At 35.4% G+C, this 24,951-nt stretch overlaps 1 protein-coding gene across 1 annotated transcript in view; it reads left to right on the top strand.

Annotated features, from left to right (window-relative positions):
• The window catches only part of TMC1 (transmembrane channel-like 1), a 132,352-nt gene that overhangs the window by 44,188 nt on the left and 63,213 nt on the right, over positions 1-24,951 (top strand). The window contains exon 4 of the mRNA XM_004677992.1: positions 3,614-3,742. Coding sequence (XP_004678049.1) covers positions 3,614-3,742 — 129 coding nt within the window. The remainder of the gene's footprint in view (positions 1-3,613; positions 3,743-24,951) is intronic.

Below are 24,951 nucleotides of genomic sequence, written 5' to 3'. Positions count from 1 at the left end.
TTTTCAGTGCTTTGCTTTAACCCTCTGCGTCACCAGGGGGGCCTCTGACCTAATTTTTAAGTGAATTAGTAATATGTTCATGGCAGTGAGTGGTTCAGCATATATTAGTTTTCCCCAACAACTGTTCTTTAAATAAATCAAACTAAGATGCAAAGCTATTCTTTCATGGATTTAATCCCAAATTTTAAAAGATGAAGCAAATCTATGCTTATATCTTTTTAATATGATTAGTATTTCCTTTAGTTAAAGTGTCCTTCCTTTAGAAAATCTGTTTCTCTGTAATTCTGGTGAAGTCATATTTTAATTACTGCATGTTTGAAGTTAACTTATCTGATCACAACTATATTTTGGAACACAGCATGGCCTTCCTGGCACAATCAATAATTAACAAAAAGATAATATATTATTTAGATTAGAAATAATGTCTATTCATGTACTATCTTGCATGGCATTTATTACTATATTTTAGTATACTTTGAACATGGAATTCATAATAACCTTGTCCTCCAGAAAATTCTATACATATGCAATTTATTAAGTAAATATTTATTCAGCTCCCCTTCTGAAGATAATTGGCCAATATCTTTGGAAGACTTGGATACAATATACAATTGCATTGTCCAGAAGTTCATAATGTAATACAAGAGAGGCCACTTGGACACAAAGTATTAAGAACCAAGAGGGTATAAATTTGCCAGAGAAAAAGTATTAATAAAGTGGAAAGTGGTTTGGAGTCAGAGAGGCGAGCAATGTTCATGAGAGTAGGAGTAATTAGAAGAGTTGTTGAAGAGATTTCTAAGACTTTTGGAAGTCATAGAATTTGATTAGGTTAAACATATGAAGTACTAACAATTACAAGAGTATCCAATTAGTGTTATGAAGGTTTCCATTAAATGGTTTCTAAAATTTGACTTATACAAGAAATAAGTTTTAATTACATGGCAATTCCACATATCTAACAGATGGTTCTTTGTGATGGTCTCTGAATGAGATAATCTTGTATATGTGATTCTTAATGGAAGCTCTGTAATGTACAACTTTAAGATATTTACATATAGTTATTATATATTATTTTGGGAGGGTGAGCAAGTGAAAGACTTATCAAGTAATTTAATTTTTAATGCTAAATCATTGTTTTGTCTCCTAATCCACTCTATTACTCTTTTAAGATTTATTTATTTATGTGTACAGAGTTAGGATACAGGCCAGAGGTGCAGGGGTGGTAAGAGGGTTCACCAGAGACAGAGTGTAATCCACTCTATTCTTAGTACTTTCTTAACTATTGCAAAAGAGTATCCAATTAGTGGTAGAAAGGTTTTCTTTTCTTTTTGCTAGTTTCTGTAACAATTTAGCAAAAACAATTCTCAATAGAATTTAGATTTAATCTATGTTTATCTACATGGAAACAATTTTAATAATTTTTCCAAAAACATATTTTTCTTCCTAAAATAAATCAACTCACATTATAATGGCAAATTAAAAACAAAATGTGAATATTAATGTCTAAAATATTCATTTATTTTATGTTGGAGCTATATAGCACTTTAAGATTTTTATATAAAAACATCAAATAATCAAAACAGAAGCAAACTGTTAGAAATCAGACTTACGTCATAATATACCTACATAGTATTCTTGAACTAGTTTGGACCAGGTTTCATTCTAACTGAAATATCTAAACTGGCCAAAAACTAGATAGCCAACAGAAAGTGTTACCTTCGAGAATTAGAGTACATTTTTTGCTTCAGTAGTAATTATATGACTAAAAACTATGGATTATCAGGAAAGGAAGGAGATTTTAAAGTGATTTTGTAGAGTGGGATGCAGAACTGTTGATGTCTTCTGTACCATAGCTGAAACCTTCCACATTAACTTTGCCATATTCCTATTGTGCCTACTCACAAGTTTTCTGAACAATAAGAGATAATTTTGAGTAACACTGAGAAGATTACAATTTCTTGGATGAAAGAAACATCAGCAAGCAGTTAATTGAACAGAGTATAGTTTAGTAAGGGAACTATTTAGAAGGTATAAGTAATTGTTAAGTAGTCACTGAAAGGTAATAATAGAACAATAAAGCATCATGGTGATGCTTTAACACTAGCATGTGCTACCGCCTCGAAAGCTGGAGGAAAATGGAAGAGGTTAAAATTAAAAGTTAGAAGCATAGAGGAGAAATCCATGGAGCTGAAACCCAGGCTTCTGCAGGGGGGATTATGCTCTAGCAATTCTGGACTCTATGAGGATGATCATGAGGCTGGCAAACTAAATTTACCTGTGTTCTTGAAAGACCCTGCAGCTCCCAGAGCTAAGAATTATTGCTAAGAGAAAGCACCACCCAGAAAACAATCATAAAATGAAGTGGAAGACCACAAGCTGTCTTAGTTAGTGTCCCTGACTAGAAGTCTAATATTGACAGCAGCAAAAATGAGCCCCATAGAGTCTCAGCCCCATTATCACCACATTAAGAATAGAAGGATGCATTTGACGTTTAGCAACACTAGCTTAATAAGAGAAACAGTCTATTACTAAGTGATCTTTACAGTATGGAATTACATTCCTTGTTTTAAAATCATGTTGCTCATGTTTAGTTTTTTTTTTTTAAGTTCTGGACTATACATATTTTGCAATAGTAGGAACACTGAAGTGAAAAGACACATCTCGTTTGCTCACTATGCAACTAAATTCCTTTGAAATTCTCTTCAAAGATCCATTTCCATCAAACATACTTCAAGTTGAATTTTACCAGTTGATGTTTTGATTTTAATTAGCAGATTAATTTACCTTGAGAAATAGATTTTTTTATTTTTCAATTTTTCTTTTTCTCTTGAGATAAGGCTAACTTGAAATTTTAAGGGCACTTCAAAGACACTTCACCTCTAATTCACTGTCCTTATTGAGAAATATTTTTTTTCCCCGAAAAGCTCACATATTTATTGCTGAGCCAGGTATGGAAGCATGTACCGATTACATGTACCAAGTACCAGGACAAAGCCTGCCACAAAGCAGTGATGTTCATCATAGTGGATGCTGCTGCTCTTCGTACAATGTAAATATTCTGACCATCCCACATATAAGTGATTCCTTATTTACTTGGCTTGGGTCTTCTCCAGTGTCTCCTCTTGGAATTGTACCTGATTATATTATCAGTTTTTAACTGAATCCACTGGAGAATGTTGTGATTCTGTTTTTGCTTCTTGGTCAAAAATTGCTTCATCCTGAAAATATTGTGTGAAGACATGGTGAGGAAGAGGTGGGCACACTCAGTGAGACAGTGGAGGAAAAGGATGACAGCGAGAAATAAAGTTTTAAATGAAATGAAGAATGGGGGAGAATGTGTATAAGGAAACAAAGAACCTGGAACAAAGGAAAATGACAGAAAATAACAGCTTAGGTTCAGGATATCAGAATGTAAGCACTATTACTTAAAGTTATAATTCCAGAAATCCTGCATCACTGATTAGCTATGAACTCTGATAATATTTATCGATCTACTATATTCATTCAGTATGTATAGCCAAGCTGATGTCTATCTGATGGCAGGCTTCTTTATGTGTGGATAGCAATCTTTTTTAAAGTGAAGCCTTTATTAAAATTTATTTTTCCTTTGAAGGGAAGAAGAAGAAGAAATTGATGAAGAGGAGCTGGAAAGATTGAAGGCAGAGTTAGATGAGAATAGACAAATGATTGCTACTGTCAAATGCAAGCCTTGGAAAATGGAGAAGAAAATTGAAGTCCTCAGGTTTGATGATCATTTTTCATAATTAGAAATACTTTTCCTGATGTTGATCTTACAAATTCTCTGACTCGTACCTATATATCATATATAATATTTTCTATAACATATAAAAAAATGTTCCGATTATTATATATAATCCCTGTGGTCAAATATGCTTACATGTGTATATCCATCATGCATGCATATATCATGTGTGCATATATCATGTGTATATACCTTTATCACCAGCTATTATACATGTATATTTGCATATATATATGTCAACAGAGAGTCTGGGCTAATGATTATAAATTAAAAACAATGGTAAGTCAGTGTACCAGAGATCTTAAAACTTCTGGTCATCTTTAGTTATTTGTTCCATGGACAGAGAGTTTCTTACTTTCATAACTGTCTCTCTGAAAAAGGTAATACATTTCAATTTTAAAAGTATGAGTGGTTTACAGACTCTTGTTTCGCTGCAGGTCCCAGTTTCAAAGGATATTTTCATAGGACAGTGTTCATTAAAACTCAAGAAGGATGCTATGCCAACAGAACAGTGACTAGGATTCCAATTAAGGGTTATGCTAATAGCTACTCACTGGTACATGTCAGTGACCCAGTGTCAGTCTTATGTCGACTGCTGATGGGGTTACAAACACACTCAGAAATTCTGAGATTTATAAGCTCTTGATTTGAAGTCAAACAAGTACCCCTCTTAGGGCCTGGAAGCTGATTCACTTGTGAGGATCACACTAAATATCCTTTTCATGGGTAGCTGGGGAAGCAGGGCATGAAATAAAGGAATATGTCTGTGTTATAAACCACATGTACATGTGTCAGTTGTGTCACAGAATGTATCTTCTCCCAAAATTATTTTTATAAATAGTGGCAAACATCCAAATCTATCCTTCCACCAACCTACTTAATTAATAATGTTAAATTTTCTAGTATATATAATAGTATCAACATTATTGTGTAGTTTGTCTCTAATGATATATAAAGAACTGAAGGGGCTATCAGGATAAATCTTGGTTTGGCTCTGCAAGAGTTATTAAAGCAGTGTTATTTAAAGAAAGATGTTATTTAAGGAAATTGCTTAACCTCCTGAGACCTCATTGCCTCATATCCAAAATAAAAGAAAATAGTCTAGATTTACATGGGAACCAAGCTGTCACTTACAATGGCATTGTTTGGTTTTGTGGTGTAAGGTTTTCCAAGTTCCCATGATCCTCCCAGCATGGCTTGTGCAACATCACACAATTGAGGCTGGGCTCCCTGTGTGTGGGCACGCATATACCAATTGTGGATGAAGGCAAAAGGAGGCAAGATTCCTGCTTCTGTGAAGCTATTCATGTGCAAGTGTGTGTGTGAGAGAGAGAGAGACAGAGACAGAGACAGAGACAGAGAGAAAGCAGTTTTCATTCACCAAAGTGATGATGATTTTAAATGATACTTTTTTTTTTAATAACTGTAGCCACATAGAACTTTGGCAACCTTATGTTGCTCCTAAAATATATATATATATATTTTTAAAGATTTATTTATTTATTCATACAGAGCTGGGGTACAGGCCAGAGATGCCGAGGGTGAGAGGATTCACCAGAGACAGACCGGGAAGCAGAACAGGCAGATCTATGAAGTACACTGCTGAGGGGAGCAGCAGGCAGGTCAGGAGAGGTCTGCCACACCATGTGGTCACCTCCGGGGCAGGCGGGGATTGAACTCAAGCGGAAGTGGCTTTAGTTTCTCAGTGCAGTGCTTTAACCCGCTGCGCCACCAGGGAGGGCCCCTAAAATATATTTTTGAATATTATTGGTCCATGAAATCCCTGAAGTAGAAACCACAGGTAACTGTATATAGAAAGTTGTAAAATTGGAACCTGGTAATATTGGTGAACCTTCAAAACATGGTATAAAGTTAATTTGGACTGCAAGAAATATACCTCATTTTCCATCCTCTAGAGGTTTAGAAGTAACTGTCCTCCCTTCTTTCCTGCATTTCTCCTATAGCGCAGTGAAGTAGACCTGGTCTTCAGACTTGAGTTTGAATCTCAGGGCTTCCATGAAATAGCTGCAAATTTGAATCAAATGTGCAATTATCTGATATTAGGTTTTATGAGTGAAATGATAATAATTTACAGGGTTACTGGGTTTAGTGAGATAATTTATATAACACACTTCGCATGGTGCCACAATACAGTGCACAACAACAGTTCCAACAAAGGCAGCACAGATTTAAATTGCAAGGGTCCACTTACATCCAGATTATTTCATCACTTCAGTAAATATAGTTGCCTTCATATCCTTAGGTTCATTCATAGATTCAACCAATTAGATCTGGTTGATTAACTCTGCACATGTAAAATAGAGAGCTATCTATAAGGTACTTGAGTAGCTAAGGATTTTGTATTTGTACAGCATGTGTGTGTGTGTGTGTGTGTGGGGAGGGTGGGTTCCTCAAGTCAATCCCGAGTGAATATTAGAGACAACCATATTTAAAATTTTGGGGAAGTCAGTTATGTATATTTTTTATCGTGTTAGGGGTCAGCGCCCCAACCCTCTGTGTTGAAGTGCTGACTCTTGACAGTTTGTGAGAATCCATGGCAAGAAAACTCTCAGACCTTTCAAAGTGTAACTTTAGGGTAATTTTATAGCAGATTGCAGGTCCTGGGACCTTGGGTGAGGCTCTGGGATTTAACCATTTTTAGAAACAGGGAGAGAAGGAGATTGGAATGCAAGAAAGGACAATGCCAGGCTCTATTACTAGGGCAGACTTTGGGGAATTTAAAACAGACTTTGGCCTATATATGGATTTATATGTTCCACATGATTTTTGTTTCTTTTTTTATCATTTTTATTGTGACAAAATATATACAATTTAATTTAAAAATTTATGATTTCAATTACATTTGCATTAACTTTTAAGTAATAATGTTTCTACTTTGTGGTCAAACTATTTTAAATGGCAGATTTCACATTAAAAAGTCCTCCAAGTGGAAGGCCTACTCTCATGTTACATGAAAATAATAGCTGGGGTCTATCCATAACTGCCCCTTCTTAAAAGGCATTTGCTCTTCAGTGTGCACAGTGCCCACACAGTCTACGTCACTGTTCATGTTACTTGGCTGGATTTTGTTAAGTATTCCAGTTTGCTGCCTCCTACCCATGCTGTTAGGGAGCAGATTAGGCCTGCTACCAAGAGAGTGATTCAGATCACCAAAGCCACAGCCAGTTTGCAGAATGGAAGCATACATTTAGGCTCGAAGAAGAAACTATTGTGGCTTCTCCCCATTTAGCAATGCTCACTGTCTTGCTGTGAATGTTTATGACCAGAAAGGGCCCCTGAATGTGGCTTCTAAGCTGTCTGCATAGCTGGTGCTGATGCCTACGGTCAGCTTGATGCTCTTGTTTTTAGCCTCTGTGATGAAGTTGGTTCTACAGTGTCCCAACCTGTCTCCCTTTCTAGTTTTTTGAATGCTGCATTGAACCTTTCCCTGGACTCCTTCACATTATTAGAACAAGTGGTTAGTATCTGGTAGTATTTAAAGGGTTCCCTACCTGATGTCACTAAAACATGGGGGTCAGGCAGCATTATTCCCACCTTTTATTTCTTTCAGCGATAACTAACTTTGCAAGAGTTTTCCAAGGGTTGCTTTATTCACAGAACTAACCTCCAGCCATTGTTGTTGGTGAAATCCAAAGCACCAGGCTCTTTCCAGCTAGAGCAGATATTTTGATCACAGGCTTGGCTCTGTACCTGGGTTCCCAGGCTTCCCATCTGGCACTGGACAAAAAAACTAGAGGAACTTCCAAGACATGTTTTAGAGAGGCACGGAGTTTTAAGATTACAGTGAAGTCTTAAGAACGGTGGCTTCTGGGTTTGAGGATATTGTGGGATACTCAGGGTTAGTTCCCACATTCTGAAAGAATATCTACCATTAGAAGTATGAGCAACCTCAAGACTTAGGGTGAAAAGATAATATAAGCAATAAATATATAGGCAAGAAGCTCAAAGAACATGCTGTAAATCCATATGGTCTCTCAAATATGACTCAGGAATTGGTGCTCAGCAATTGAATTTATGCTTTAGGGCTGCAGAACAGCTACCTCATCTCCACCCTCCTATGAAAATGATGTATTTCATCATTTCTTATGTTTTCCTGTGTGTCAGTACATTTCTGTATACTCATGTAGCCTTAAACCTTTTAGGAATCTCAATGTGAAGGGCCAGTTGCATCTAGCCCCAGATTAAGATGCAGATTTTTATTTTTGTCTCTTAAAGTCATCGATGTAAGTGAAGGTTGAGATTGTCTTCAGTTATGAGGAAAAAAACTTGATTCCATTTGGTGAACAGGTTTTTAAAATTTTTTTAAAACAATTAGTCATTTATTGTATGATATTCACTTTATTTTTGCTGGAGTGTAGGACAGCCAGATGAAGTCAAAAGTAGAACTTAGACTGAAGTGAGAGTCTTAGACTCTGATGAGAAAATTCACTAGAGACGGTGGGGAGCAGAACAGGAAGATCCACTGAAATACACTGCTGAGGGGAGTAGTTGGTGAAGTAGGAGAGGTCAGCTGTGCCATGTGTATTAGCTCCCTGGCCAGTGATCAAATTCAGGCCACTTGCCATGGGAGAGCTGTCATGGTGGTAGCACTGAAACTTAACCCATAGGCCATCAGGGAGGCCATTGGTGAGAATTTATTGGAAGGTTAAGTATATATGTGGGGAGGACTGGAAAAGGGAAATAGTGGTGTGTTTTCCAATTGCTTAAAGGTCAGCTCCTTTATTTTTATTAGTTACCTGACTAAAAACTACCAAATCCAGCGAGGATTTTAAGCACAATTTGTTTTCAAATTGTTGATGGAATGGGTAATCTCAAAAGTTGGTGGCTCTTACCTATAAAAGTGACCAAACTAACCTGGTAGCTCCCACAACAGGTGAAGTAAAATAGTTCAGTGGTAAATAATGAGTCTACTTACTCCACATCCTGAAACCTAAAACCTTTATTTATAGTAGAACATTCTGTGTGGAAGAGTAAAACCCCTGGTGGATAAAGCTAAGTAAACTGCCTTCTTATTTTGATATAGGGGTACAGATTTGGGGTTGAAAATTAAGAAAGTTGAACTTCAGTCTAAGTTCTACTATTGACTCCATTTCTCTGAGCTCCAGTTTACTTCCTTATGAAATGAAGGCATTAGTTGGTGACCTATGGTTTTCACATTGTGGCCCTGATATTCAGGTCAGTTAATGAAATACCTTCAGGGCATGGGCAGCAAAGCTAAGGGTGGGGGGATTCTCCTCAGAAACAATACGAGATTCAAGCAGAGGAGACCTAATTTCTCTCTGTCCTCTATAGTGTATGCATCCATCAAAAGTATGCATTTGAAAAGAACTCTGTGCCTATTAATATAAGAATTAAGTTTTTTTTTCAAAACTTACTGATTTACCAGTCAATTACAAAATATGTAAATTCAGAAATAGAAATGTCCACTTCACCCTGTGCACATGCTTCTTTGTCCTGCCGCCACCAAAGCTCCGGTGCCAATACATCATCATTTTACACTCTCCATGCCGTCCCCCCCATCTATGGTAGTACCCACTATAGTTTTCACAGACTCTTAAGAGTTATTTTTATTGTGCTTTACAAGGTTTTTTGTTGTTGTTATTTATATTCTACAAATGAGAGAAACCATATGATAATTACAGATAGAGTTTTTAAAAATCTGACTTAACTGGATTTTTAAGGAAGCTCATTTTTAGGAGAGGCAGTTCTAACATTTCATGAGCCTACAAATTAAGATATGGGCCCATTCCAAGTATACCTCTGCATGGGACTCGCTCTTGTTTAGCAGCCATTTTAAAATTATTTTGATAACAGAAATTTTTTTTCAAGCTATTAAAACTGACTTAATTTCTGAGTTTTGTAGTATATTAAGCCAGTGTTACTGGGAGTTGTTCATTGGCTGACTCGGCCGGGTGATTTATTAAACACCAAGAAAAGCCAAGAATATTGCTTTTAGGGTTTCATTTACATTTAAACAGATGCTTGAAATTATCAGCTAGTCATGTAATATTCAAGGTAACATTTGTCGTTACTCAGTTTCCCTTCAACTTCTCACACTTCTTTTTGTTAGTTTCCCATTTTACTTCTTGATTGGGAAGAAGCTAATATAGTCCTCAGAAAGTGATGGGCTGTCTTTTTCTTCTGGAACCACCTGGGAAAAGTACTTCTTTAGTTCCTGTCATTGGCCCTTTTTTGTAAGTTTCCCAGAACTTAAGACTTTCAGAGGCAGTCATCATGGTCTCTATTTCAGTTCACAGAGTTCTTTCCTTTACCTGTCAATGTGGAGGAATGAGGAACTTCACACAAGAAGTTAAGACTTTTAGGTATCAATATGAACCCTCTAATTCAAACATCAGCAACCAATAATTCAAACAAAGCATAGGCCTTCCATTTTTGTACCTTGCAGATGACCTGGATGTATTAATTTTCTCATCCAAACAATGGATATATGCCTGCAATGAGCACCTTTGAATTTTGTGTATCAAGATGTAGCACTGACATTCAATTTTTGTACTATTTAGTAAGTACCTACTAGGTATCAAACATTATACTATGATTTCTTAATTGCTGCTTCTTTGAGTTTCCTCACTTATATAAGTAGGGATTAAAAGTAGTTCTATTTCACAATTATTGAGAGGATTAAATCAGTTAATAGATATAAAGCATATGCAGCAACACACGGTAATGTTATTCATATATGTTAGCTATTATGATTGTAGTATCATAATTTTATTTCTTATTCTTAACCACCTTCAAGGTTGGCATTATTTGACTTGAAATATCAAGAATCTGGAATTCTGAGAGGATACGTAATTTCTTATGTTCTGACAACTATTAAGTAATAGCGTTACAATTTGAATTGGTTTGTGCAGTGGAGGTCTCTAGATATACTTCGAACAAACTTTTCAGAGATCTTAGCCTATTAAGTCAATTTAAAGCACTCAAGGGCAAAAATGTGGGACAATTAACCAGTCATAGAATGGCAATAGAGTGATACAATAGGGTATCACAATAGGCAACATGGTCATACTATTTGGTTCTGGTTTTTACACTATTCATATGGCCTATCTCTCCTCCTACTGATGTGGTTTATAGGACTAAGGTCCCAAAAGAGCCCATAGAATGAAGATACTTGGTTCAAGAATAGGTATTTTCCCTATGACAGGGCAAGAACTCCTTATCATAGCAGTCCCTTCCAATTAGCTTGGTGATCTGTCATGACTTGCACTGCCTTTCTTGAGAAAAACAGATGTGGAGGGAACTAAACCATATTAGATGACAAATATTGGTCCCCAAATGATTAGATCATAATTCAGTCATCCATCCTTTTCTAACTATAATACTCTTATTTGTTCATTATATTGCCTATTTGCTATGTTTCTGTAGCAGGTATCACAAAACTTAGCATTTGTATTTGGAATACTAGATCCCCTAGAATTTGGTGACCTAAGTCCAGGTCATAGGCTCATAAGGTTGATACTGCCTATGAGTTTCCTTGAATATTATCAGCTAATTGATTCCTTATTATTTATGCTTGATACATGTCATAAATTCCACCTATTCCAAATAGTAGACTCCATTGTTCTTAATTAATTCAGCAAGTTCACATTACAGATTTCAACTTTGCAACTCCAAAGGCAATGTTCATGCACTTTAACTAGGGTGTTCAGTTTACAGACCACTTGAACATGTCATCTCTATATTCAAAAGCTTCAACGTATCCCCAGTAATTAAAAGACAACATGTAAAAGCTTTTGTCAAAAAGAAAAATAGAACACTGACCTCTACAATATGAATTTATACTTTGAATTCCAACTCCCTTTACAAGCCATTAGTTATTGATGATGATTACAAGGAGGGTTTGGATATAGACAAAAACACATCCAATTTTTTTGTTTTGAGTGTCTTCTTAAAAATTCAATGTTATTTTAGGAGATGCTGCACCAATTGACTCATTTAATCCTCACAAAATATTTTAAAATAGAATGTTATCCCAATTTTACAGAGGAGAAAACAGATTCTCAGAGGTAAAATAGCCTCACACATTTAAGAACTGCTAAAGAGAAGAGTCCAACTGGTGTCTTATCATTACAACATTTCATTCCTTTTTTTGCTGTGTATACAACTTCACTTTTGACTCAGGCTTTTCAGTAAAGTAAGTTCAATTTCTTTCGATGTTCTATGCACAGTTTTCACTTTATTCTCTCCACTTTTCTTCTGTGCTTCGTCTAGAACTGCCTTCTTCCTCTCATGAATTATTGTTTCCCCTCTGAGGTCTTTTGTTTGCTAGCTCCTGTTGAACTAGGACTCAGATATTCTCTCTGTTATCCATTTGGCTCAAATGCTATGGGTAGTGTTTTGCATTTTCAAATTTTAAAATAGTATGTGTATCTTTTCTGAATGCATTTTTTCTCTCTTTAGAACATGAAATTTTTCTTAGAATTCCTTAATTCCTCAAGGCCTAACAGTGTCTTGTCCTAAGCATTCAATTTATTAAGCATTCCATTACTGTTTCCTGTGTGAGTGACTGACAGTATGAATGCTGCTATTTTATTGTCATTGGGCATTCATTCCCAAGGAAAGAGAACCATTAACATGGCTGGGAATTTTTAAGAGCCTAGATACATGGGCTAGTAGAGGGAAAGAAATAGCTGGTGTTAAAGTCTGATTTATAGTCTTGTCATTTTTCCATGGCATAAATACTCTGGCTATGACCAATTTCAAGCTACTGTAAGTTTAGGAACTGTTCAAAATCCCTAAACATTTAGCATTCAGAGACTCATTTCCAGTACCTTAATGGAATATCTAGTTATACTCTTTGATTAGCTAATTCTTAAAGGGACCTTTTTCTAAAACAACTGAAAACAGAGGCTAAAGAGAACTGCTTGTCTTGCTATATTTTCTTTATTTAATCTACAACAATGAAATGCTTGAATTAGAGCTGCCTGTGAGAGGGACAAGTATTCTATAATTTCATAAAGGTCCAAAGTTCATTAATAACATCTTATCCTTGCTTTTTATCTTAACATTCTGCTAGATAGCTTTCATTTTGTATTCTGGAATTTCTTCCCAAATCTGTTAGTTATACACAGACAGTTTCAGGCTTTCTCCTCTTTCTTCTTTCTTTTTTGTTCTTTCACTCTTCAAACATTCATCTGACAGAAGAAAAAAGTGTTTAAGAATAATCAGTTTTTGATTGAGGTCAGAAAACTGCTCTGGCTAACATTTAGAGTTCACCTGCCACGAGTTGCCTAACTCATCATTTTACTGCATTAGAAAAGTTCTTTCCAAGTAAACAAAATTTTGCTGGCAATTCTTCTGTCTCAGAGCTTATAGCTTTTAATATTGTTATGTTATTTCTAAGTACTGTACTTAGACAGTTGTGGTTAATTTAAATAATGCTTTTCAAATACTATTTTTAAATTTCCCCTTAAAGAATACTAAAATGAACCAAGTGCAAAAGTAAGTTATTTTTCCTCAGGGCTTGCATATTTTGGAAACTCAACTGTTAAGGAAGTCCATTTTGAAATGTTTGGGATAGATATACTTTTGTTTATCAAGAATTCACCTCCTTTATTTGTTTTGCAATTCATATCATCTTTCTTATCTCCACTGCATCAGCTCACCAAAACCATCTGGAATTGCTTTATCTTTTATTTATTTATTTGTTTATTTATTTTGGAGATGCTCTATTTTTCACCTTGATTTGGCAGACTTTTCAGGCCCACAGAGCCACAGCTCCTCTCTCTTTTAGACAGTGGTGAAGGCACTTATGACTCTTGTATTTACTTTACTAGCTCTCATAACTGACCTAGTTACTAAGCTTGAGGTCTGCCAAAATGGCTGGTAGAAGGATATTAGTCAGTGGACAAAATAGTTCTAAAGTGTGTTAATATTAAAAAATGCTTTCTAAGGTTCTTGGTAATCAACTTTATTTGTTACTTTCCACAAACATCTAGAATTCAATAAGTCTAAAATTAAAACTATTAACATTATTTTATAGTTTGCTGTAAGATTAAAAACAACAACAAAAAATACATATTGAGCATAGGAAAATTCTAAGGTTTTCTTTTGATAAATAGTTTGATTTATACGTCATCTTCTCAATTGTATTTCATTGTACTCCATTTTCTATAGTATAGTCAATATATCATAAATGCTAAGACTGAATCACTTTTCTTAGCTTGCTAGAGAATCCTACTCTCTAAATTTTTTTTTAATAGCAAATTTACTTATACTTGCACTCTTTAGAATTTCAGCTCTAGTGACAGCTAATTTTCACAGCTTGTTATTAGACTATCTTTAAATATATTACTTTTAAAAGGTGATTAAAAGGAGAAATTCATTAATTATCACTTTAAAGTATCTGGGAATGTTTTCAAATGTATTTGACATAATTCATTAACAGTAAAAAGGAAAACAAATATGTACTTGATAAACACAAAATAAGGTGATTTTGAAAAAACATGTCCTTGTTTTGGAGAAGTACCATCCAGATCTCAGAGAAGGTACTAATTGTGAAGCTATTATTAGGTTGATAATAAGAAAATAATTTTTGAGAATGTCTTTGAGAATGTGTGTGTGTGTGTGTGTGTGTGTGTGTATGACCAAAGAATGTAATTGGAATTCCACTTTGGAAAATGTAAATAATGTTTCTGTAGAATAAAAATGGTTAGGCCTTATTGAAACGTACATAGTAAATATATAAATTTTTGAAAAATCTAGTATTAGAATATCATAATGAGTCATGTGACAGGAAGAAAGGGGAATAGTTTTATATATCCAATATAATATCTATGATTCCCTTCATTCTGAAAATTGAAAGTTTTCTAATATAAATAACTTTTAGTAGTCATATTATGTTTTTGCAATATATATGCATAAGTTTACATACATACACATGTATTTATGTACTATATATATTCATACACATATATACTCAAATATCTACATAAAGATACATTACTTTTTATAGTTTATGTATAAATTATTGAAATCTATTGACCAGAGCATAGGGATCAGTAAAGTTTAGATGGAGGGAGGTTATGGAAGAAAATGAAAAGATACTAAGAAATCTGAAAACCCCAAGTCAACTCAGCAGAAAGACTAGTTGACAGAGAAGTGGCATGCTTTGTGGGTGACTAAGTAGTGCTGCCAAGTGCTAAGCAAACAAATTTATCAGGTTGTCTTGATTATTTGCAGAGTTCACTGCCATCATTTCAGAGTTCTTACCCACTCATGGATCAAAAGGCAGGATATAGTGTTCTAACAGCAAATTAAAGCATTTTAGCGCTCCTAAACATCATCATACAATATTTTGAAAAAATACTTCATAATACTTAGCAGTGTTTATCAGAGTATAGTTATAAATACATAAGTATTATGCAGAAGCATTTTGCCCAAATTTTCTTTCTTTTTTTTTTTTAAAGATTTATTTATTTGTGCATACAGAACTGGGGTACAGGCCAGAGGCTCAGGGACGGTGAGAGGCTTCACCAGAGACAGAGTGGGGAACAGAACAGGCAGATCGACGAAGTACACTGCTGAGGGGAGCAGTGGGCGGGTCAGGAGAGGTCTGCCACACCATGTGGTCACCTCCGGGGCAGGCGGGAATTGAACTCATGCGGAAGCAGCTTTAGATTCTCAGTGCTGTGCTTTAACCCGCTGCGCCACCAGGGAGGGCCTTGCCCAAATTTTCAAAGCAGAATGCATCTCTGTTTCTGGGCCAGTGTCCTCTGAATCTTCCTGTTTGACAGTACTCAGAATTCATTAGCTGTGTTTGATTTGAATGCACATGAAGCAAACAAAATTGGCTGTCTGTCTACCAAATCCTGTGAACAGCCTTGTGAAGAGTTGGATGTCAATGTATATGAGAACATTAGATTGTATATGAGATTGATGGTAGGAATATCTCTTTTGTTAGGGAAATTCCTACAAACTGATGCCTAGAATGCCTTTCTCTGCCTACTTGAATTCTATCAGCCTTTCATGTCCAGTTTAATTCTCATCTTATTTACATTGTCTTCAGCAAGCTCTCAAGCCTCCAATCTGCTCTACCTTTTCACTTTAAGGTTGTCTAGTACTACTATATATATCATTTTATGGGCCTATACATCACTTTTCTAAACAGAGTTTAACCATTATAAAGGAACCTATATGTTTCTTTTATTGATTTCAAAGAATTTAAGAATGCTAAGAATATAAAGCACAATAAATAATTTTAAAAAATCACTAAGTAAAGAGAGAATGAAAGAATGATAAAAATAAGTTAATTAATTTCAGATGGTCCTTACAACTATGTATAGAAGTTTAGACTTTGATTATTATTTCTACCTATTTCTGAAAATAAATTTCCCATAGTTAAGGAGGGGAGAGGAAACATCCCCATTTTGTGTAAATCTTTGATGATGATAATAGAAGCTTAGAATATACCTGAATGCCTTAAGGATATAGTCCAGAACTCTGCAATCTGTATAATATCACCCTTATTTTCAAGTATTTGTGTTGTTAATTCCATGCTCAATTAATTATTTAAAACAAAACACACACACATATGTATACAGTCACACATACACATACACATGCACGTTTGTAATCACATAAATGAAAATTATTGTCAAAAATAACTTAGTAAGAAGATCTAGAAAGGTATTATAGAGTTACTGTTTGGACTGCTATATATACTGAGAAAGAATTCTTCATGATGATTTAGGTAGATACATTGTTTCTGTCAATAATGTTACAATCACAGAATCATGGGATATTGAAGTGTCATTTTTGTGACAGAAATGCAGTTTATTCCATGACCAATATCTAAACACCAGAACAAACTTTTTACTCTTAAGGAAATCTGTATGTTCTTCTTTTCCCTCTTCCCTGCCATTATAATACAATGGAATATTTTTTTTTTTTTTACAGATTTATTTATTTGTGCATACAGAACTGGGGTGCAGGCCAGAAGTTCAGGGGCGGTGAGAGGCTTCACCAGAGACAGTGGGGAACAGAACAGGCAGATCGACGAAGTACACTGCTGAGGAGAGCAGCGGGCGGGTCAGGAGAGGTCTGCCACGCCATGTGGTCACCTCCGGGGCAGGCGGGAATTGAACTCATGCGGAAGCAGCTTTAGATTCTCAGTGCTGTGCTTTAACCTGCTGCGCCACCAGGGAGGGCCCTGGAATATTTTTTAACTGCATGTTGAATCTTGAAGTAACCAGGTGCAGAGCAGAATTAGGAAAATGCTTAGCAAGGAGAAAGAGGATCTAGTGTGCTTTCTTTTTCTTACTTACTCACTAAAGCTCAGCTATATTGTTTCTGTCTTGATCCATCTATAGTTACTAAGATGCTGTGCTGACCTCTAGGGTGTGACTAAAGTGTGTTGTCTTTATTTGGCATTTAAAGCAACAATGAATACTAGCATTATTTCATAACCCCAAGGAGTAAAGAAATCATCCTAAATCTAAAAATTTTCCATGGGTAGCAACTTTGAACTTAATAAAAATGTTATCCACCCAAGCTTTGCTTTAGTTATTCACCAGCATCAGCAGCTGACTTTGACATGGCTCTGTGAGTCATCATAGCCAGTGAAAAAATCATCAAAATTGTCTTCAGAACTCTTTGTGCACAGATCACACTAATATTTATTGCTAGTGAAAGTTTTAGAAATCTTGGTAATCTCTCTCTCTGATACTTCTTACATATTTTTGAATATTTTGAGAAGTTTTGAATCAGTTACCCCTCTTTAGGGATGTAAGATGAAGAGAGTAAGCTATGGGCATGGGACGTATTTTAAAAGTCAGTTTATCAAGGTCCAAAATATGTACACTACCGTCAGTCCATGGTAACACTGGAGCAATTTTATGGCCTGATGGTAGTGCACATGTTATATATATGTATGTATGTATGTATATGTATATATATATGTGTATGTATGTATATGTATATATATATATGTATGTATATGTATGTATATAGCTAAAACTGCTTAACAACCTAAATTTACTTGCAGTAAATGAAATTTGGTTTAGTTCCAAATTTGTTTCCAGCTTGTTACATAGTAGAATAAGTTGAGCTTAAAAAATTACTGATGACTAGGCCCTCCCTGGTGGCACAGCAGGTTAAAGCACAGCACTAAGAAGCTAAAGCCACTTCTACATGAGTTCAGTCCCCACCCTGCCCCAACCTGGAGGTGATCCACATAGTATGGCAGACCTTTCCTGACCTGCCTGCTGTTTCCCTCAGCAGTGTACTTGGTCAATATGCCTGTTCTGCTCCCCACTTTGTCTCTGGTGACTCCTCTCACCACACCTGCACCTATGGCCTGTAACCCAGTTCTGTATGCATTAATAAATAAAATCTAAAATAAAAAAAATACTGATGACTGTATTTCAGTCCTAGAAACAGTGACCTAAGGGTTTGGGACAGGGGAGACTTAGACTTTGAAATTTCTTAAAAGATCAGACAAATACTTCTGAGGTGTAGGTAGTTTAAGAACTAGTTCATAATCATCCTATCTCTTTTTTGGTATTCACTCAGTTACCATTTGTTGAAAGTCACTTTTATACAAGTTTTTTCTTAAGTACTGTGAAATTAGAACAAAAGACATAGATCTTACTTTTGAAAAATCACAGTACAATAGTGAAAATGGATTAGAAAACAATATATGGATAATTACAACATAAGGAACAGATGTTAAGTCACCCTGACCTGGAGTTGGAGGGGAGTGTTGTAAAGAAAGAAACAGGGAAACTATATACTATGGAGGAAATTGAACGTTAGCCTGCCTCTGGAACTAAAGTGTAAAAGGAAGAAAGCAGGTAAAGAAGGGAAGGGCATTCTAGAAAGAGGAAACAGCCTGTTTTAAGGCATTGAAAATCAAATTGTATCTAGCCATTCATTTTGTTTTTCTCTACTTCATCCTATATCAATTTTTATAACTCTTTTTATACAGCACTGTATTGTACTTACCAATTTTCTTCTCAAAAACACTCTTAGGTCCTTATGACATCAGAATGAAATCTACACTGCTGATTCTTACATTATTAAGGTGTGCCAAATCTTCCTCTAATGCATTTAGACAGTTCTCTTCATTCTCTACCTGAAGACATGTTCTTGTGCTAACATGCCCTCTTAGAATGAAACTGAATTGTCTCTTCACTCAGATTTTCTTTCAAATATCCCACACTCTCATTTGAATCTTATAGCAGTTACTATTATACATATAGTAGTATAGTATTTGAATGGTACCCTATTTAGCTATATCATTTTTTCTTATGGAACTATGAATTCCTTACATATAGGGACACATAGGAACACATTTTTTCCCTTCTTCCTATGGCACAGTGTCTTGAAAAATGCAAGCAAAAATATTTTTATTTCCAGAAACAACACTTTAACACAAGATTTAAATTTCGGAGAATAGAGGAACTAGTCATTTATATAATTGCTAAGTTTATGCTCATTCACACACTTTTTATATAGTTACAAAAGTTGTGTACACATTTTTCTTTATTCTGAAGTTTTATTTGACATGTCATTAATATTTCTGTATAAAAATAGTAACTAGTTTTGAATAATAATCACAAATACTATTTGCCCACAGTGTATCAATTTCAAGTATAGCTTTGCTCTTGTTTTCTCAACTTTTATATGCCCTGATGCCAGTCCCATCAGGTGAATAATTGTGTCTTCTGGAGAAATGGGAGGCACTTATCAAAACACAGAAGAGCTGCGCCAGTTCTCCTTGGGTAATCTTGGGCACTTCTTTTACTAACTTCAAACTCATCTTTGAGATGGGACTAATAATACTTATACCTAATAAGAGTTTATGGGGAGTAAGTGAGATGATGTACATGTATAGTTTCTGGCCTATGGCTGGCTCTTAGTATATAATAACTATCACTCCCTGTTACTGCTGCTGGTCACATTTTATGGGTAAGAAAGGTGGGAATGAATATCATCTCTCCCAAAGTATGTAGCTAGCGAGGGACAAAGCTTAACAAATACAATTCCTACTATTTCCACATCTCATTAGGAGATGTGAGACCCAGGAGAAAAGAATTTATTTGGGTGGGGTGGGGGTAGGTTTACCTGGAATTATGTCTAATTCCTTTCTCAACTTCATAATTTGGAGACTCAACATTAAAATTGAAGTCCTATTAATAATAGTTCTTACTGTTAGTGCCCTACTGTTTGCCATGAAAACATTACATTACATTGCCATAAAACATTACATTATTATGTAATAACATTACATATTATTATTTAATAGAGGAAGCAACTGAGCATCTTCACTATTATATCTATGAGAATGCTCTCTATGAACATATGTTTTGAGTTGTCACTCCAGTATTAGGAAGGATACGTTAAAATTATTCTATCAGACAATCATATGGTAATATTATCTGCAGTTTCTGCATGTTAGAGTAGCTTCTTACCTCTGCACCTTTCTCCCATTTACTCAATATTTTAGAAAAAAAGCAGAGTTCTTATTTTTAGTCAAGTTATATGGTGAATTTTTTTACATTTGATCAGTAAAAAATACTTACTCTTCTATCGCTCTATGGGAAGTGCTCATGAGTATACATTTGGGTCACAGTTGCCTTAAAGACCAGTTTTGAAATGTCTTTAATTCACTTGAGCAATAAACTGATTGCCCAATCAAACTATCAAACTGAAAACAAGAGAAAAAGTCAACTTAACCTACCCCAAGTACAGAACATGTTTCCTGGAAGAGAATGTGCAAGGACAGAGTAGCATGGCCTCACTTTCCTGTGCAATCAGGGTTGTATCATGTGTGTGGGTAAATTATCTGTTTTGTCAGTTTTGTCAGTTAGACCCAAGTGTGCTCCTTCAACAAACTGTGAAAGCATCCTTGAAGCCCTTGAAACCTTATTATTCTAATTACCAAAACAAGGGGTTGATAAATTAATGATGAGGCCAGGTATTATTGTCATTAAATAGACCTCACTCAATTATTTATCCCAGGGTTGGGGTTACAACTTGAAGAGCTGTGTATATTGTACCAGGGCCAGCTTGAGCTCTGAGCTCCAAGACTGGATTACAGTCTTGGCAGGCAGCTTTTGGTGAATGCAATTCAGGGGGATGACAAGCACTTTTCAGTCAGACTTTTGGATGTTCTGAGGTCAGTAGACATTCAGAGTTTATCCAAAAAGCCCATTTTATTTTAGCTATGTAGAAAAAACAGTCCCTTTAAATGATTTAGATAAGTACAAATGGGTAGGAAATAGATTAACTATAGGAACAATAGCAAGAAATGTCTTGCTTTTTTGTTTGCATAGAGCTTGCTCTTTATTACATTTTGATCTCTGTCATGAACACTTCAGTGTCATAGGTATTAGTATTTTATCTCCACATTAGATATATTTTTTAAAAGATTTATTTATTTATTCATACAGAACTGGGTTACAGGCCAGAGATGCGGAGGGTGAGAGGATTCACCAGAGACAGAGTGGGGTGCAGAACAGGCAGATCGACGAAGTCCACTCCTGAGGGGAGCAGCGGGTGGGCCAGGAGAGGTCTGCCACGCCATGTGGTCACCTCCGGGGCAGGTGGGGATCGAACTCATGTGGAAGTGGTTTAAGCTTCTTTGTGCTGTGCTTTAACCTACTGCACCACCAGGGAGGGCCCCACATTAGATATTTTTATATTTGTAATAGCACAATGAGAGCTGTTTTCTAGTGAAGAAATCTGTTATCATGGAAAATGGCATTGGATGATGTAAGTTTTCTTCCATCTGAAATCATGCCAACTCACTGCAAAGGTCAGCCCTAAAAATAGTGTTAAGACTGTTCTTTGACTGACTCATTGAACTTTTCCAGCCCAGTACTCTGTACTAGCCCTGCAAGCTTAAGAACTTGATCTATGTCTCGAGAGCATAGATTGGGGGGGGGGGGGATCAAAAATCTGTTCTTGCTAAACAGCTATTTTCTGTCCAACCATAGCTTTGTCTTAATGTCATCTCTAGATTCCTGATAGGCTGTGAGTAGTAGTTAGTTTGGCCAATAGTGAGCAGGAATAGAACAGTGGTTCTGGGATAAAATTTGGGAGGAAATTCAGAAAATAAAGAAATTCACACCTGAGGTTACGTGGAGTATGGCAAAGTCCAGACTTTTATCTGAAAACCCTAAGCCAGGATATATGTATTGAGGGTATGGTGAGACATAGTTGAGAAAGAAGTATGAATTGTACCTAACATTAGAGAAAACTTGGCACTTGAAGAAACAATGAAAACCCAAGTAGAGTGTTTAATGGAAAATTGTATTTATTAAAACTGACAAAACTCATGTATACCGTGTAAACAAGTTTCATAGAGTTAAATGAATTTCTAATTAATTTTGTATTGATGTTCATTTGGCTAACACTCTGCCTTCCCATTTTCCTCTTGAATCATGCCAGCTCAGTATTCCTGCAACGTAATCATGAGTTCACAAAAAAAAAAAAAAATTCTTGTCAGAAATATGGAACTGAATGGCTATTTCCTTAATCTTCTGACTGCTTACCACAGCCATGTTTTCTAATTGGTCACTCAGCTAGAAAGTAACATCATTCTCATAGGTCAATCTGTGTATCTTTTAAATTATCTGCAATATATCTTTTGTAGTATATATGCTTATAAAGGAGACACTGTATTACATTTGAAAGACAAATTTTGATTTTACTACTAAGAGAGGATGTTGTCATAATTCTTATGTATACTTGGTTTTGTAAATTTCAAAATTCTTGGTCCCAAATAACTGAATTATCATCAATTCTGCTTCAATATATTTAGGTTCTTCAAATTTATCAAACTATCCAAAATAGTTTGGGCCTTGAAAACCAGAATTTATGGAAAAAGTGGGGATAGATGCACAAGTTTTAAAAACATCATCAGTAACACATCAGAAATAATAAAATTTACAAATGACAGCAATATTTTACATGTTACATGTTTAAGAAATACCTAAATCTACAATAAATTTGATAGTTTACCTTGAAAAAAGACCTGAAAAACATCATTAGCTTATAGAAATTAAATCGCACCTTGTGATTTAAGTCAGTTGTGAAACATGGAAGGAGGGTCCATGGGACAGCAACTGTGAATGGAGGTGTCTTTTCTGATGTGTGATGTGGATGAGGAGTAGCTATGTACTCCTATACTGCTAGTTTTTGTGGGATACAGTTCAGCATTCACCTCATGTGTTTTATAGATAAAAATCACACATAAGAAAACACAAGCTTTGTGCTATGTACAAATTTGAATTATGTGACAGCAATTCTCGCCTACACTTTGGTAGAATTAACTGTGTAATAGCCCCTTTACTATTTTCATATTAAAGTCTCACCTTATTTTTGCCACCACCCCAATGAGCAGGAAGGCAATTGTCTGACTTTTGTTTGTTTGAGAATATTCATCTGTTAAAGTCACATAGTAAATAGGTAATCTGTGCCAGATCTTTCTCAGGTGTTCTGGGAGAGTGTGCTTTCCTCTGTAGCGTGAGACAGAGAATATAAAAAATGTAGGCAAGGTCACAGAGACAAGTTGCAGATGTTGAGTTAGAACTTCAGTTATTTGATTCTCAGTTTATATCAGTTTAATATTTTATAAAGGGTCTGCTAGGTGCCACACTCACTCCTGTCTTACCATCTCTAAAACACAGTGAGTGCTTACATGTGATGCTTTTTCTTGACTGACTAACTCTAAACATCCAGCTGTGAGCATTCAGTTTATACTTTGATGTAGCTTATTGAACATTTTAGAATGTGTAGAATGCTTTAAAAACTGATTTTCAATTAACGTCCACAGCCCTGGCATTTCGAATTTCAGGATGTTTGACATCAAAGACTGTACCTTCTTCATTTCCATAAGTGTCTGAAAAAAAAACTAATGAAGATAAATGCAATTCCAAAGACTAGGAATGGCTTTACCTTCTAACATTCATTGGTGTAGACAAGACAATAATTAGTATGCTCTACTGTTGGTAACTATTCCAAGGTATACCATTCAGCTCCATTTCCAAAAGGTTAAGGTTTATTATGTACCTCCCCATGGTCACTGCTGTGGACCATACAAAGGGACAAGCTATTATCCTTGCCATCAATTCATTGCTTGAATGAAGGTGTCTATGACTGAAGAGTCTTCTCAATTATGCTTGTGTTTCTCTGGCAAGTCTGGGTGGGTGTAGGGCTCAGGTGAGGAATCATCAGTACATTCTAGTATAGGCTAAGCCAACAGTGTATGTTATGGCTCAATCATTGATATTGTGCAATCTTTGGCATAGCATCGATACTAAGACCTCATCCATAGATTCTTCAGCAACCCTTCATTTTTAAAGATATACTCCAGTGTTAGCTATTTAATTTATAGTCATGCCTTGAAGATCCTTGCCTATAAAACCACACATACTAAAGGCCATCCATCTGATGACAGATTGCAATTCAGGTTTGGGTTATCTATTCTTCTCACTATGTATTAATACCCTTTAAAGATCCTGAGAGTTTTAAAAAACCTGGGTTATTTATAAATTTTGAAAAACAATTAATTTTTTAAAAAATTATTACACAATTACAACAAAAATGCCAAGCAAGGCTGAAAAAATTGTAGTATACTTAACATAATCTGTTTTGGTGAATTCACGCCTTTTCCATGGACAAAGACAGTCACGTGACTACTGAATGTACAAATATTTGGGAATCATGTTAAAGTTTAAGTTGAAGACTTTTCTGAATGATACAAAAAAATATAGGTCTTCCCTTTCTCTCTTCCTGCAACACTATCTGCTTTATATAATATGAGTTTTCTTTTTTAAGTCATAATTGCTTTTATGAGATTAGATACCAGGTCAGGAAGTGTGTTCTGTGTCAGTTTGCCCTAAACTCTCTGCCCTATTAAAAAAGTAATTCTTAAAAAGGAAGCAAAGAAAGTATTTTAAAATAAACATTCTGACTGCCAGATTTTGAAGTCAATTTCAGATTCAATTTTGTGTGGTATAAAAGAGATCTAAGCTTCTCTGTTTTGACACTTAACATAGATTCCTGGCTTTTTGATGACTTCATCTGAAAAATGAAACTAAATATTTTAGTATTCCTGACCAGAATTTAAAAAAACTTAATCATCTATTTCAATTCCCTAGGCTATGAAATCTGGAATAGATTCCCTTTTTTGAGTATCT

This window comes from Condylura cristata, unplaced genomic scaffold, assembly GCF_000260355.1.
Source record: "Condylura cristata isolate star-nosed mole 26May11 unplaced genomic scaffold, ConCri1.0 scaffold00006, whole genome shotgun sequence".
Lineage (NCBI taxonomy): Eukaryota > Metazoa > Chordata > Mammalia > Eulipotyphla > Talpidae > Condylura > Condylura cristata.
The sequence above is the reverse complement of the archived record's forward strand: the minus strand, read 5'-3'. Positions and strand labels throughout refer to the sequence as shown.